The sequence below is a fragment of the Symphodus melops genome (assembly GCF_947650265.1).
Source record: "Symphodus melops genome assembly, contig: scaffold_378, whole genome shotgun sequence".
NCBI classification, from domain to species: Eukaryota; Metazoa; Chordata; class Actinopteri; order Labriformes; family Labridae; genus Symphodus; species Symphodus melops.
The window spans coordinates 5,001-17,500 of NW_027636634.1; the positions used below are offsets into that span (position 1 = coordinate 5,001).

Genomic DNA, 12,500 nt, shown 5'->3' on the forward strand with positions numbered 1-12,500 from the left:
TCTATCCCATAATAAACAGACTACATCCTCGATCTTTTATCTGAGAGGATGTTGCGCCCCCTGCTGGCCATGATATGTAACTGTCACCTTTAACTCTTCCATATTTCAGTGATGTAACACAGAGATTCAGTCGGGTCACAGTGGCAGCAGGTAAACTGAAGTCAAGCCGCACGTCTCTCTCCTCAGTATTCTAGCTCCTCCTCCTGAGGAATCCTGTGGCGTTCCCCGGCCAGACGTGAAATAGAATGACCCAGTGAGCGCCCCCTGAATGTCTAAGCTCCTCCCCCTCTCTCTGAGGCGGAGCGCCAGCAGATAGATAGATAGATAGATAGATACTTTATTGATCCCGAGGGAAATTCAAGAGACGGTTCCAGTGTCTTCTTGTGCAGTGACGTTGAATGCTCTCGTTTAACGCTATTGTTGTGGCGCCCGTGCAGTGACAAACACATGGCTACATACCTTTGACAGAGGACAGGTGCCTGACCACGTGTGTGTACGAGGACTTGGAAAGCAGCCAGGTGGTTCCAAACACCGGAGCGTTTTCATGATCTGCTCGGCTGAGTCAGTTAAACACGGCGAGCAGCTGTTCCTGATTTCATTTTGTTTACTTCCTTTAAATGAACGTGATGAGACGTCTTTCAAACATCGTCTTCAGTCCTTCATCTGGATTTAGAACCTAATCCTCTGCTGGCTGTTTTTGGCACCACAGGAGACGACGACCATCTCACTCCCAGTAAGCGCCGCACAATCTCATCTGCGTCACTTTTGGCCAGGCGGCCATTTTACTGAAGTGGAGGGATGCTGCTCCGCCCACCCACGCCCAGTGGCTTAGAGACCTCATGGCCCGTCTAAAGCTTGTTGACTTGTTTATCTTTTAACATTCAAATAACCGGCTTCCAGCTCTGTAACTTTCTGACTCGCTCCAGGCGAGAGACACTGTGCCGTTTGTTTGTTTTGTGTCTTATTTCTACAGATTGAGGATGTGTGTGATAAAGTGACCAGTAACTGTAGATGTGTGATGTGAACTATGTGGATCCTCTCTGTATGTTAGTACACATGATAAAAGTGTAGCTGTATATTTCTGCTGATTTACAGTTCACACACACCTGCTGTCTCCCTCTGAATATTTGTTCTCCCTTTGTGGAAATGTGTAAAAAACTAAAAATATTCTTGAGAAAAAAATGAATGTGATGTCACAGTTTGTACCGTCTGACATTAAAGGAGAGAGACTCACGAGAAGGGGACGGGGAAGGCAAAGCGCTCCCTCAGGTCCACGCTCATGAAGGGCACGTACGCCATGTTGTTGATTGTAGACGTACTCCTGACAGGAAATAAAGACACGGTTATGGTTCACACAGAAGCTCACAGACCGGTCTTCAGTGAAGACCAGATCTCACCTGAGCACCTCGATCTCCTCAGACGTGTAGCGCTGACCCTGAGGCTCGCTGGACTGGACCGCTCTCATTGGCTGGGGCTGCGCTCGGTCATGGAGGCTGAAGTCTGGGCCGAGGGGGAAGAACTGTCGGACCGCTCCTCCAGAACTTGAAGCGCTGCTGGGCCTGGTTCCTGGAGTCTGAGCTGATCTGGACTGAGATTCTTTGAGACCCTCGGCCCTGACCGAATACAACGCAAGAGAGAGATTGTTAAAGTTCCATAACAGTAAACAGATGGATCTTTAGCTTTGCTTTATGAACTAATGAAGAAGGAAACAGGAAGTAAAAGCTGCTGAGTCCCTCACCTGTCGAGAGCCTGTCGAGCCAGCTGCTTCAGCCTGGTCTGCAGCGCCTGGTCCGAAGTGTCGTTGGACTGAAACACACGATGTAAACGTGAGAGTGAGCAGCGACGATGAAAGTGTCAGAGATCTCCGGAGGAGGAAAGACGCTGGCGTGAAAGTGGCGAAGCAACGACTCTGAAGACACTGTGTGGTCCGACACGTTCCTCACTACCTGAACTCTCTGATCCAGGTCTACTCTCCGCCATGACAGGGTCCTGAGTCTCTAACTACACTCTTCTCCTGTGTCGCCCCCCGCTGGTGGAACAAACTACCAACATCCATTTGATCTGCAGTCTGTTTGCACCTTTAAGAAAAAGATAAAGACCCAGCTCTTTATGAACAACTCCCACCTTCATGATGATGATGATGATGGTTTTGGTTTTTAAGATGGTTTCTAAACTGGTTAAAGCTCCTAATCGCCTGCCTCTGGTCACTTCCTGTCAGCACCTCTGGTCACTTCCTGTCAGCACCTCTGCTCACTTCCTGTCAGCACCTCTACTCACTTCCTGTCAGCCCTTCTGGCTACTTTCTGTCAGCAGCTTTGGTCACTTCCTGTCAGCCCCTCTGGTCACTTCCTGTCAGCACCTCTGGTCACTTCCTGTCAGCACCTCTGGTCACTTCCTGTCAGCACCTCTGATCACTTCCTGTCAGCACCTCTGGTCACTTCCTGTCATTACCTCTGGTCACTTCCTGTCAGCCCCTCTGGTCACTCCCTGTCAGCAGCTTTGGTCACTTCCTGTCAGCCCCTCTGGTCACTTCCTGTCAGCACCTCTGGTCACTTCCTGTCAGCACCTCTGGTCACTTCCTGTCAGCACCTCTGATCACTTCCTGTCAGCACCTCTGGTCACTTCCTGTCATTACCTCTGGTCACTTCCTGTCAGCCCCTCTGGTCACTCCCTGTCAGCAGCTTTGGTCACTTCCTGTCAGCCCCTCTGGTCACTTCCTGTCAGCACCTCTGGTCACTTCCTGTCAGCACCTCTGGTGACTTCCTGTCAGCACCTCTGATCACTTCCTGTCAGCACCTCTGGTCACTTCCTGTCAGTCCCTCAGCTCACTTCCTGTCAGTCCCTCAGCTCACTTCCTGTCAGTCCCTCAGCTCACTTCCTGTCAGTCGCTGTTTCCTCTTCTCTTGCTCGTGTTGCAATGTGGATTAAAGCGATTCACCTGGGACTACCTTCATGCCCAGGTGCTCAGGTGACCCAGCAGCATGTGTACCTGACTCCCCACACACACTGCACTTCAAACCAGATCACACCAGGAGCTTGCAGTCACTCTTCCCACTCCCGCTCGCTCGCTGTGAATCCTCCTGACAGATCCCCTCCCCTCGTCCAGGTAAAATCTGGTTCTAAGGTGCTGCTGGAAGGATTCAGGGGTTCAGTGTGTGACGAGTCGGGGGAGAGGGGGGCCTACCGTCTTGATGCACAGCTCCACAGCCTGCGTGTACAGTTCCACAGCTTCATCGTCGTTTCCCTTCTCATCTTCCTCAAACGCCTGTGTGACCAGGAAGTGGGCTCGCTCCAAGTCCACCTGCTGCCGGGACTTCAGGGGGTCACTCTTCTGGGCCTGGACTGGGGTCAGAGAGAATGTTAGGGCACAGACTGACATTAATACTGGTGACCTTTCATGACTGTCCTAAAAGGAACAGACTGTCCTACAGAAAACACGACTTGTCCACCAGGGGGCGCCGACACAAACGTCCTCTCAGCAGCGTTTAACAATAAACTGCAAACAAGAATGATGTTTGTATCCACAGACAGGTCGCTGCTCTCAGAGGACCACCAGGGTCTATACTCAGACCAGTGTACCACCAGGGTCTAGACTCAGAGGAGAGTACCACCAGGGTCTAGACTCAGACCAGTGTACCACCAGGGTCTAGACTCAGAGGAGAGTACCACCAGGGTCTAGACTCAGAGGAGAGTACCACCAGGGTCTAGACTCAGACGAGGGGGGGCTCTTCAGTCTGTCCTCAGGGTTAGGGTAAAGTAAATGTTGTGCTATTTGCTCTTTAACATAAAGTGTGCAAACATGCAAATGTTCTGTGACTCCTCTGAAGACAGACGACGTAAAACCCGGCCAACAGGAAGTGAAAGACACCGCCCTCCACTGTGACCATGAGTATTTAAAATATTCAGGTGAGTTACCAGCATTGTGTAGAGCCTGGACCCGATCCAAGTACTCGTTGACTTTGTCCTGGATCCCATCAAGTTTGGACCCGGCCATCCCAGCGTATATGAGAGCCTGAGCCGCTTCCTGGGGACAACAAGAGGAGGACAGGTGAACAACAAGAGGAGGACAGGTGAACAACAAGAGGAGGACAGGTGGACAACAAGAGGAGGACAGGTGAACAACAAGAGGAGGACAGGTGAACAACAAGAGGAGGACAGGTGGACAACAAGAGGAGGACAGGTGGACAACAACAAGAGGAGGACAGGTGAACAACAAGAGGAGGACAGGTGGACAACAAGAGGAGGACAGGTGAACAACAACAAGAGGAGGACAGGTGGACAACAACAAGAGGAGGACAGGTGGACAACAACAAGAGGAGGACAGGTGAACAACAAGAGGAGGACAGGTGGACAACAAGAGGAGGACAGGTGAACAACAACAAGAGGAGGACAGGTGGACAACAACAAGAGGAGGACAGGTGGACAACAACAAGAGGAGGACAGGTGAACAACAACAAGAGGAGGACAGGTGAACAACAACAAGAGGAGGACAGGTGAACAACAACAAGAGGAGGACAGGTGAACAACAACAAGAGGAGGACAGGTGGACAACAAGAGGAGGACAGGTGGACAACAACAAGAGGAGGACAGGTGGACAACAAGAGGAGGACAGGTGAACAACAACAAGAGGACAGGTGGACAACAAGAGGAGGACAGGTGAACAACAAGAGGAGGACAGGTGAACAACAAGAGGAGGACAGGTGGACAACAAGAGGAGGACAGGTGAACAACAAGAGGAGGACAGGTGAACAACAAGAGGAGGACAGGTGGACAACAAGAGGAGGACAGGTGGACAACAACAAGAGGAGGACAACAAGAGGAGGACAGGTGGACAACAAGAGGAGGACAGGTGAACAACAAGAGGACAGGTGGACAACAAGAGGAGGACAGGTGGACAACAAGAGGAGGACAGGTGAACAACAAGAGGACAGGTGGACAACAAGAGGAGGACAGGTGAAGATAAAGGCTTCTGATTGGCTGATCGTACCTTGTAATAAAACACAGCCTCGTTGTATTTGGCACTCTGATCAAATGTTACAGCTGTTTGAGCGAACACGAGCGCGTCCCTCTCCAGCGCCGAGGAGTCCATGACACACACACACACACACACACACACACACACACACCTGTACACACACACACACCTGTACACACACACACACACACACACACACCCCTATCAGAGTCCGGACACACAGTGGGGTTCCTGGACTGGAACGATCCTGAGCTTCTTCTTCTGACAACACGACACCATATCAAAACAACCACCGTGTTTCCGGGAGACACGACCTGCGCATGCGCAGTGGAAGGCGGTGGCTGTTGGCTGTGATTGGCTTCCGTGTGTTCCGGTTGCTCCTCCCGGATTCTTTTTCTTCTTCTGTGGTTTTTAAAGGTAGTGTTGGATTAGCGCCTCCTACTGGTTCAAGAATAATCTACAATCTCCTTCTGACAGATGAGACAGTGTAAAGATTTAATGTCTTCAGATCATAAATATTTGTTGTTTGACTGCTGTGTGTTCTGTGCAGTAGCTTCCTTATTATTTATGAACATCTCTGAAGTTTTCATCATTTCTTATCTGCAGCTTTTTCTTGTTTATGATTCATCATGAGGTCAGAGTCAGTCACTCTCTTTAGTGATTTGTAATAAAGGCAGGATGTTGTAGTGACAGAAGATGACCACTAGATGGAGATAAATGACTGTCCCTTGCATCCCTGAGAACATTCAGCCGTCCGGAGGCTCACTCTAAATACACGAATATAAGCTTCGTGTTGAAGGTTTGCAACACATCCTCCCACTTTCTAAGCTGCATGACTTCCTGTCTCTCCCTGCGCTCTGACAAGCATCAGCACCTTCTTGTAGCCCATGAATCTACATGTAGGCTCCGATCAAAGTATTCCTACATATTCATATTAGAGTCAGCACAGCCCCTCCTCCTGGGCTCATCGCCACCAGAAGGTCCCACATCCCCTCCTCCTGGGCTCATCGCCACCAGAAGGTCCCACATCCCCTCCTCCTGGGCTCATCGCCACCAGAAGGTCCCACATCCCCTCCTCCTGGGCTCATCGCCACCAGAAGGTCCCACATCCCCTTGTGGGAAAACAAAAAGAATAAAATTCAACATTCTGTGAAATATTCTAAACTCATTTGGACTCATTTTTCACTTTTTTCTCACTCCTCATCTGCACTGCTGACCTCAGAGTCAGCCCCCAGTTGGACACTTTAATGCATATTGATAGTCACCTTACTGAGCACTGGTCACTTTAATGATAATCACCCTAATCATGTCTGGTTTCATCCTACTGTTGTGTTATGCTACATCTGTAATGGTTGACATGATCACCCTAACTAGGTCAAGTTTCACTCTATTGTCTTCAACACTTAATGCTAATCTGCTCCTCAATAGTTGGGTACTTTAATGATAATCACCCTAATCACTCCTGGTTTCACCTTATTGTTTTGGACACTTAATGCTAATCACTGCTCCTTTATGTTGCTGAGCACTTTAATGGCCCAGTCTGCATCGCTGCATTGACTGTTTAATGACTGTACTCACACCTCTGGCACTACCTCAAACACCTCTGTACATGCACATGGAACTAGTTTCTAGAAGGTCAGCACTTTGTTTCTAAGGCTCTTTAACTGTTTACAGGTCTCTTTTAATCAGCACATGTTTTTCTCTCCTTCACAGGTTATGTACATTATGCTATATAAGTTTAAGTCTAATGCTAATGCTAACTGCACAGGTTATGTACATTATACTATATAAGTTTTAAGTCTAATGCTAATGCTAACTGCACAGGTTATGTACATTATGCTATATAAGTTTTAAGTCTAATGCTAATGCTAACTGCACAGGTTATGTACATTATACTATATAAGTTTTAAGTCTAATGCTAATGCTAACTGCACAGGTTATGTACATTATACTATATAAGTTTAAGTCTAATGCTAATGCTAACTGCACAGGTTATGTACATTATACTATATAAGTTTAAGTCTAATGCTAATGCTAACTGCACAGGTTATGTACATTATACTATATAAGTTTAAGTCTAATGCTAATGCTAACTGCACAGGTTATGTACATTATACTATATAAGTTTAAGTCTAATGCTAATGCTAACTGCACAGGTTCAACATATAATCACATATCACATAGGGGCTGCTAAATCTTGTTTGGGGGATTATTGTATAGAGGGGGGGGGGGGGGGGGGGGGGGGGGGGGGACAGCGGGTGTGTATTGTAACTAATGTCTTGTGTCCTGCCTGTCTGTATACTGCTACTGGATGCCTTGAATTTCCCTCGGGATCAATAAAGTATCTATCTATCTATCTATCTATCTATCTATCTATCTATCTATCTATCTATCTAAATACTGAAAATATAGAAAGATTCACCAGTTGCAACGGCTCAAACAGACAAAGAAGAAACAAAACTATAGTAATATATATAAGTTGTGTTGCAGGGTATACACACACACACACACACACACACACACACACACAGTTCGACCCCCTCCCTTTTCTCCCAGTGTAAGCAGATGGCTGCTCATCATGAGTCTGGTCTCTTGTAAGGATGTTTTTCTCTCCTCTGTAACTTTGCTAATGTTGCTCCTGATGGATCACCGTCTTAGTAACATGTCACCAAGTGTCTTCAGATAACATCTCTTGTGAATTGGTGCTACATGAATAAAGATCGTTTGATTGACACACTGCAGCACGACTGAATGATGGAGAGCCTTTTATTCTTCTTGAATCTATTCATGAAGTTCAAACTAATGAAGATATCCACAGAAAGCTGGACAGTCTTTCACCCTCAGCAGCTTGTTCCTCCTCCAGTGGTGAAAGAGTTAATCTCAGGGATTACATCACCTCTTCTCTCTGGCCTTTCCCATCTCTTCCTCCCCTCCTCCTCCTTCACATCTCTCCTCCCCGATCCCCCTCCCATCCTGTCCATGTGCCCGGCCCCTTCATTAGCTCTGTGTGAAAGGGAAGCCTCTCCCTGCACACTCGGCCTGGACACACAGAGACGGCAGGAAGCCAAATCATAATTACTGTTCTTCTGAGTGAGGCCTCCACATCTCTCTGTCCTCCAACCCTGACATGGATCTTTTCAGTGTGCATAAAACCTTTCAGCACTCTCAGCTGGGGGAGGAGAAGCAGCAGATGCTGGACCTGAACCGACGCCTGGAGACCTACCTGAGCCGGGTCAAACACCTGGAAGAAGAAAATGCGCTGCTTTCAAAAGAGATCCAAGGTCTGCGACGCAGCGATCAGGCGGCTCCGAGTCGACGCAGGCGCCTGGAGGAAGAGCTGTGTCGTAGGAGGCTGGAGGTGGAGGCTGCCTGGAGGGACAGGGTCTACACAGAGATGGAGGTGGGTAAGCTGGTCGAGCAGCTCCACGTCCTGGACCTTCAGAGGCAGAGGGAAGCTAAGGCCCAGCTGGAAGCCAGGACCAAGCTGGAGAGGAGCAGGAAGGAGCTGGAGGAGGAGCAGCGGGCACAGGTCTGGCTGAGGGAGAAGGTCAGTCAGCTTGAGAATGAGATGAGGCATCTAACTCAAACCCATGAGCAGGATGTGGCCCACTTAGAAGCCACATTAACCCTTTCCAGATCCACAATGCCACCCATATTGGCTCAAAGAAGGAACCAGAACCTTGTGGAGCTGGGATACGAGTACTCCCAGAGGGCCAGGAGGGCACAGCAGGAGGCCACACAGGCCTATCAGGGGCAGCTAGCTCAACTAGAAGAGTCCCTTAACGTGGCCAAGAGCCGCTTGACCCGAGCGAATCAGGAGAAGCGAGAGAACCAGCTGAAGCTTCAAGTGCTGGAGCAGGAGCTGGCTTCAGCTGAGGAGGTCAGAAAGCATCTGGAGAAGACAGCGTCCCAAGAAGGACAGAGATACAGCCAGGAGATCCAAGAGCTCCAGGTGAGTCTGTACTTTAAATATGCTAACAGCTAACAGGGCTAATGGGAGTGTCTGATTGCTCACACGCTTATCGTGTCTTCCTGTTCTGTTCCTGGTTTCAATCACGTAAACGTCATGAATATGATCAGCCTCCTGATTGGTCGGACACAGCACAGACGACGGATCCTGACAGTCTGGAGACGCAGCACAACATTTATGAGATTTGTGACATTTATATGAATCAACCTCGAAACAGAAGAAGACACAGCGTCACATTCGAGCATGACGCCATGGCAACATGGCCGCTGTGGGAATAGCGTCTTTCAGCACGACTGATAATATGAGACTTGTGGACCTGAAGGTGTTTTCATCCTGTAACATCTCAAACAGTTTGACTCACAGGAGTGCAGGGGTGGTGAGCATGCTTTTAAAGCTTTTTTTAACCACTTCCTTTTCCTGTCGTCCCTTCCTGTGTTGGCAGGAGCTCTCAGACGGCCTGGAGGCGGAGAAAGAGCAGCTGGGCGAGCAGATGGAGCAAATCCTGGAAGAGAACCGAGGCCTGCTGCAGGCGAAGTCGTCCCTGAGGCTGGAGGTGGACACGTACAGGTGCTCCATGTTTACAGGATTAAATTCAAACCAACTCTCTGAGGCTCCATGAATGAACTTTAATCAATCCTTCATTCATCTCGCAGACGGAGAAAAGACTGGTCTGCTCGTTGTTTCTTCCCTGACATCGAGAGCTAGAGATGAAGGGATGATTACGTTTCTTTAAAATCCAGATAAAACCTGAGTCTCTGAAGTTCCAGGGATCCATTTTGTGCAGAGTGTGTTTGTTGTTATTGTTTGTTGTTATTGTTTGTTGTTATTGTTTGTTGTTATTGTTTTGGGGGTATTAAAAGCCTCCTCTCACATCAGCTTTGTTTCCTCTGCTTCTCCATCAGGCGCTCGTAGATTAAAGTCGAGTGTTTCAGGACTCTTCATGATGGCGTGTCGTCTCCTCGCCTTCACGCTGCGATGGAAAGATAACAAAGCAGGCGTGTTTGTTAGTAAAAGATTAAAACTTCTTTGTCTTTAAGTGAAGGATTAAACTTTAAATGTTGTTTCTGACTCCTTCGGTAACTGATGTAGTTTCCATTCTTCTTCACACCTGGGTAACAGGAAGTCCAGCTCCATCGTGCTGCAGCTTACTGAACGAGCAGCTCGTTGTTGGAGTGTGATAACATCGATGATGGGTTCTCTGCGTCGTGTGTTTATTCAGGTTGTTTAAGGGCGGGTTGGTCATTATTATTATTCGTTATATTCAATGAAGCACTCGTTAGGATCTCTGCGACCTTCAGCTGCTGTCCTGTTGAAACTCTCACATCACTGTTTAGATAAATCAAGAGGACAAACCAGAGGAAATGCTGGACGTCCATCTTCTCTCTGACCCGCTGACCCGCTGAGCTCGGAGGATCTGTCCATCTGGTTCTTGGGTTTTGTTCCACTGAACTTGTTGTTTCTGTCTCCACAGAGCTCTGCTGGATCATGACGTCCCCCAAAGACACATTTCCATCACAGGTAACCGAAGCAAACATTATTTATTCAACACCACTTTGTTAGTGACTTCACTTAAACGTCTCCTCCTCCTGACAGGAGACTGTCCCTGTTGGTAAGGGGGGCGGGGTCTCCTCAGGCTGTGTGCTGTATAAAGGAGATTTAAAGTGTCGAATGACATGAAACAAAGGTCCAAAGTCAGATTCCATCCCAGCGTTCTCACACCTGCTCACCTCCTGGAGACCCCAGCCCTAGGGGTTCGGGGGTCTGGGCTGTCTTGATTTGGGGGTCTGGGCTGTCTTGGTTAGGGGGTCTGGGCTGTCTTGATTTGGGGGTCTGGGCTGTCTTGGTTAGGGGGTCTGGGTAGTCTTGGTTTGGGGGTCTGGGCTCATGTGGTCCCAGAGGTGTTTGAAGCATGTGGCTCAGTCTGGTAGAGACAGGAAATGAGGATCAATATCTCCCCATTAGAGTCCACACTCCCTGAGGAAATGTTCCCATCATGCTCCACTGTGACTTCTGAGGATCACAGATCGTTTGCTAGTCGAGGTCGTGTGGAGGTCGTGTGGAGGTCGTGTGGAAGTCGTGTGGAGGACTCAGATGTCTTCAGATAGATCTGACTGAAATGAGCTGGTGTCATTTTACACTGAAGGATTTTACAGCTGGCTTCATTGTGTATTCATGAGCTGTGCTTTCTTCTTCCACAGCTTTCAGTCCTCGAGGGGTTACAAAGAATCAGCTCTCTGCCAGCCTCAGAACCCCCCCTCTCTCGTCTGTCCCAACAACTAGACCAGTCTGGAGCAGAAAACCTGACCCCCTCTCTGCAGCTCCAAAGAGCTCCATGAAATCTGCTGTCAATGTCCGCTCAGAGAGCCTTTATCCAAAAATACTGCAGGACGGAGCTGCTGAAAACTTCAGACCTCAGGAAGTTCAGGAGAAAGTCACCTATGCTGAGCCTCTGTCACCTCCTGACCAGCAGGAGGCGCTCCATGAAACCACAGCAGAGGAGAAAGCAGGTGAAGAGGAGTGGGGGAAAGTGGATGTGGGACATGCAGACGTGTCGTTGGACAAACCTGTGGAGAAACAAGAACTGAACGATCCGTGTGCTCCCGTCGCAGCGTGGGAGGAGAGAAAAGGGGAAACCTCGGACTCTGAAACTGAAGCTGTGATTGAACCAAACTCTGGATCCAGAACGAGCAGTCAAGTGTCTGAAAGTGAGCCTGAGGGGGGCAGAGAGGAAAACATCTTCAAGTCTGACGCAGTCGAGGCGAGGCGAGAAACGAGCTGCTCGACAGAAGCTAACGCGGAGGCGGATGTTGGGGATAAGTTGTACCCTGACGGAGAGGAGATGGACACATGGGACAGTGTTATAGAGAGGAAGGTTGAACAGAAAGCTGAGAGCATAAAAACAGATGAAGAGAAACGTCAACATGCTGAACCAGAGGAGGATATATCAGCACGGGAACAGGAGCATGGGAAGAACAGCATGGCCTCTCCGATGATGCACACAGAAGATGATGGACGTCATTCTGAGCACACGCCACTTTCTGACAAAGAAGACGAGGACTCTCAAAATGTCTCTGTGTCGTGGAGGACCGAGCTGGAGGGGGACAGCTACGCCCAGGACAACACTCTCGCTGATACACGTCCCCTGATCCGGTACAAGAGCGATGAAACGGACGCCAACACTCATGCATCGCACGTCAACGAGAGTGAGTCCAGCGAAGGTGAGCAGGAAAAGCAAAAAGGAGAGACGGGAAGTGGAACGTGGGGAGAAGACAAGTCAAAGAGGTTCGGTACCATGGAGGACCTGTGTGAAGAAGTAGAGGAGGACCAGTTGGATGAGGACTATGATCTTGGGTACACCCATACTGAGGACCAGTTTGTTGGCCTTGGTGGGACTGGAAGTGAAGATGCTACAGAAAGTGTGAAAGACAGTTTGAGAAAAGTCCGTGAGGCAGACTCTGTTGTAGGATACGAGGCGCATACCAAAGCCACCCCCCCAAATGTGGACTACGATGAGGAGTTAGAGACGGACAAACTTGTGGAAGAGGAATTAGAAAA

The 12,500-nt window shown here is 48.9% G+C and overlaps 2 protein-coding genes across 2 annotated transcripts in view; one reads left to right on the top strand and one right to left on the bottom strand.

The window, feature by feature from the left end:
• Positions 1-5,215, bottom strand: part of capn7 (calpain 7) — a gene marked incomplete at its 3' end in the record, with an annotated part of 8,087 nt that extends 2,872 nt beyond the window's left edge. Inside the window, exons 1-6 of the mRNA XM_079373037.1 lie at positions 4,988-5,215; positions 3,916-4,024; positions 3,185-3,342; positions 1,739-1,806; positions 1,398-1,613; positions 1,235-1,321 (exon numbers count right to left, since the gene is read on the bottom strand). Of these exons, the coding sequence (XP_079229163.1) occupies positions 1,235-1,321; positions 1,398-1,613; positions 1,739-1,806; positions 3,185-3,342; positions 3,916-4,024; positions 4,988-5,089 (740 nt within the window). The remainder of the gene's footprint in view (positions 1-1,234; positions 1,322-1,397; positions 1,614-1,738; positions 1,807-3,184; positions 3,343-3,915; positions 4,025-4,987) is intronic.
• A 2,810-nt stretch (positions 5,216-8,025) lies between these two features.
• nes (nestin) overlaps positions 8,026-12,500 on the top strand; it is a gene marked incomplete at its 3' end in the record, with an annotated part of 5,451 nt that continues 976 nt past the window's right edge. The window contains exons 1-4 of the mRNA XM_079373036.1: positions 8,026-8,927; positions 9,388-9,512; positions 10,417-10,463; positions 11,144-12,500. The exon at positions 11,144-12,500 is cut by the window's right edge and continues 976 nt beyond it. Of these exons, the coding sequence (XP_079229162.1) occupies positions 8,103-8,927; positions 9,388-9,512; positions 10,417-10,463; positions 11,144-12,500 (2,354 nt within the window). The 5' untranslated portion in view covers positions 8,026-8,102. The remainder of the gene's footprint in view (positions 8,928-9,387; positions 9,513-10,416; positions 10,464-11,143) is intronic.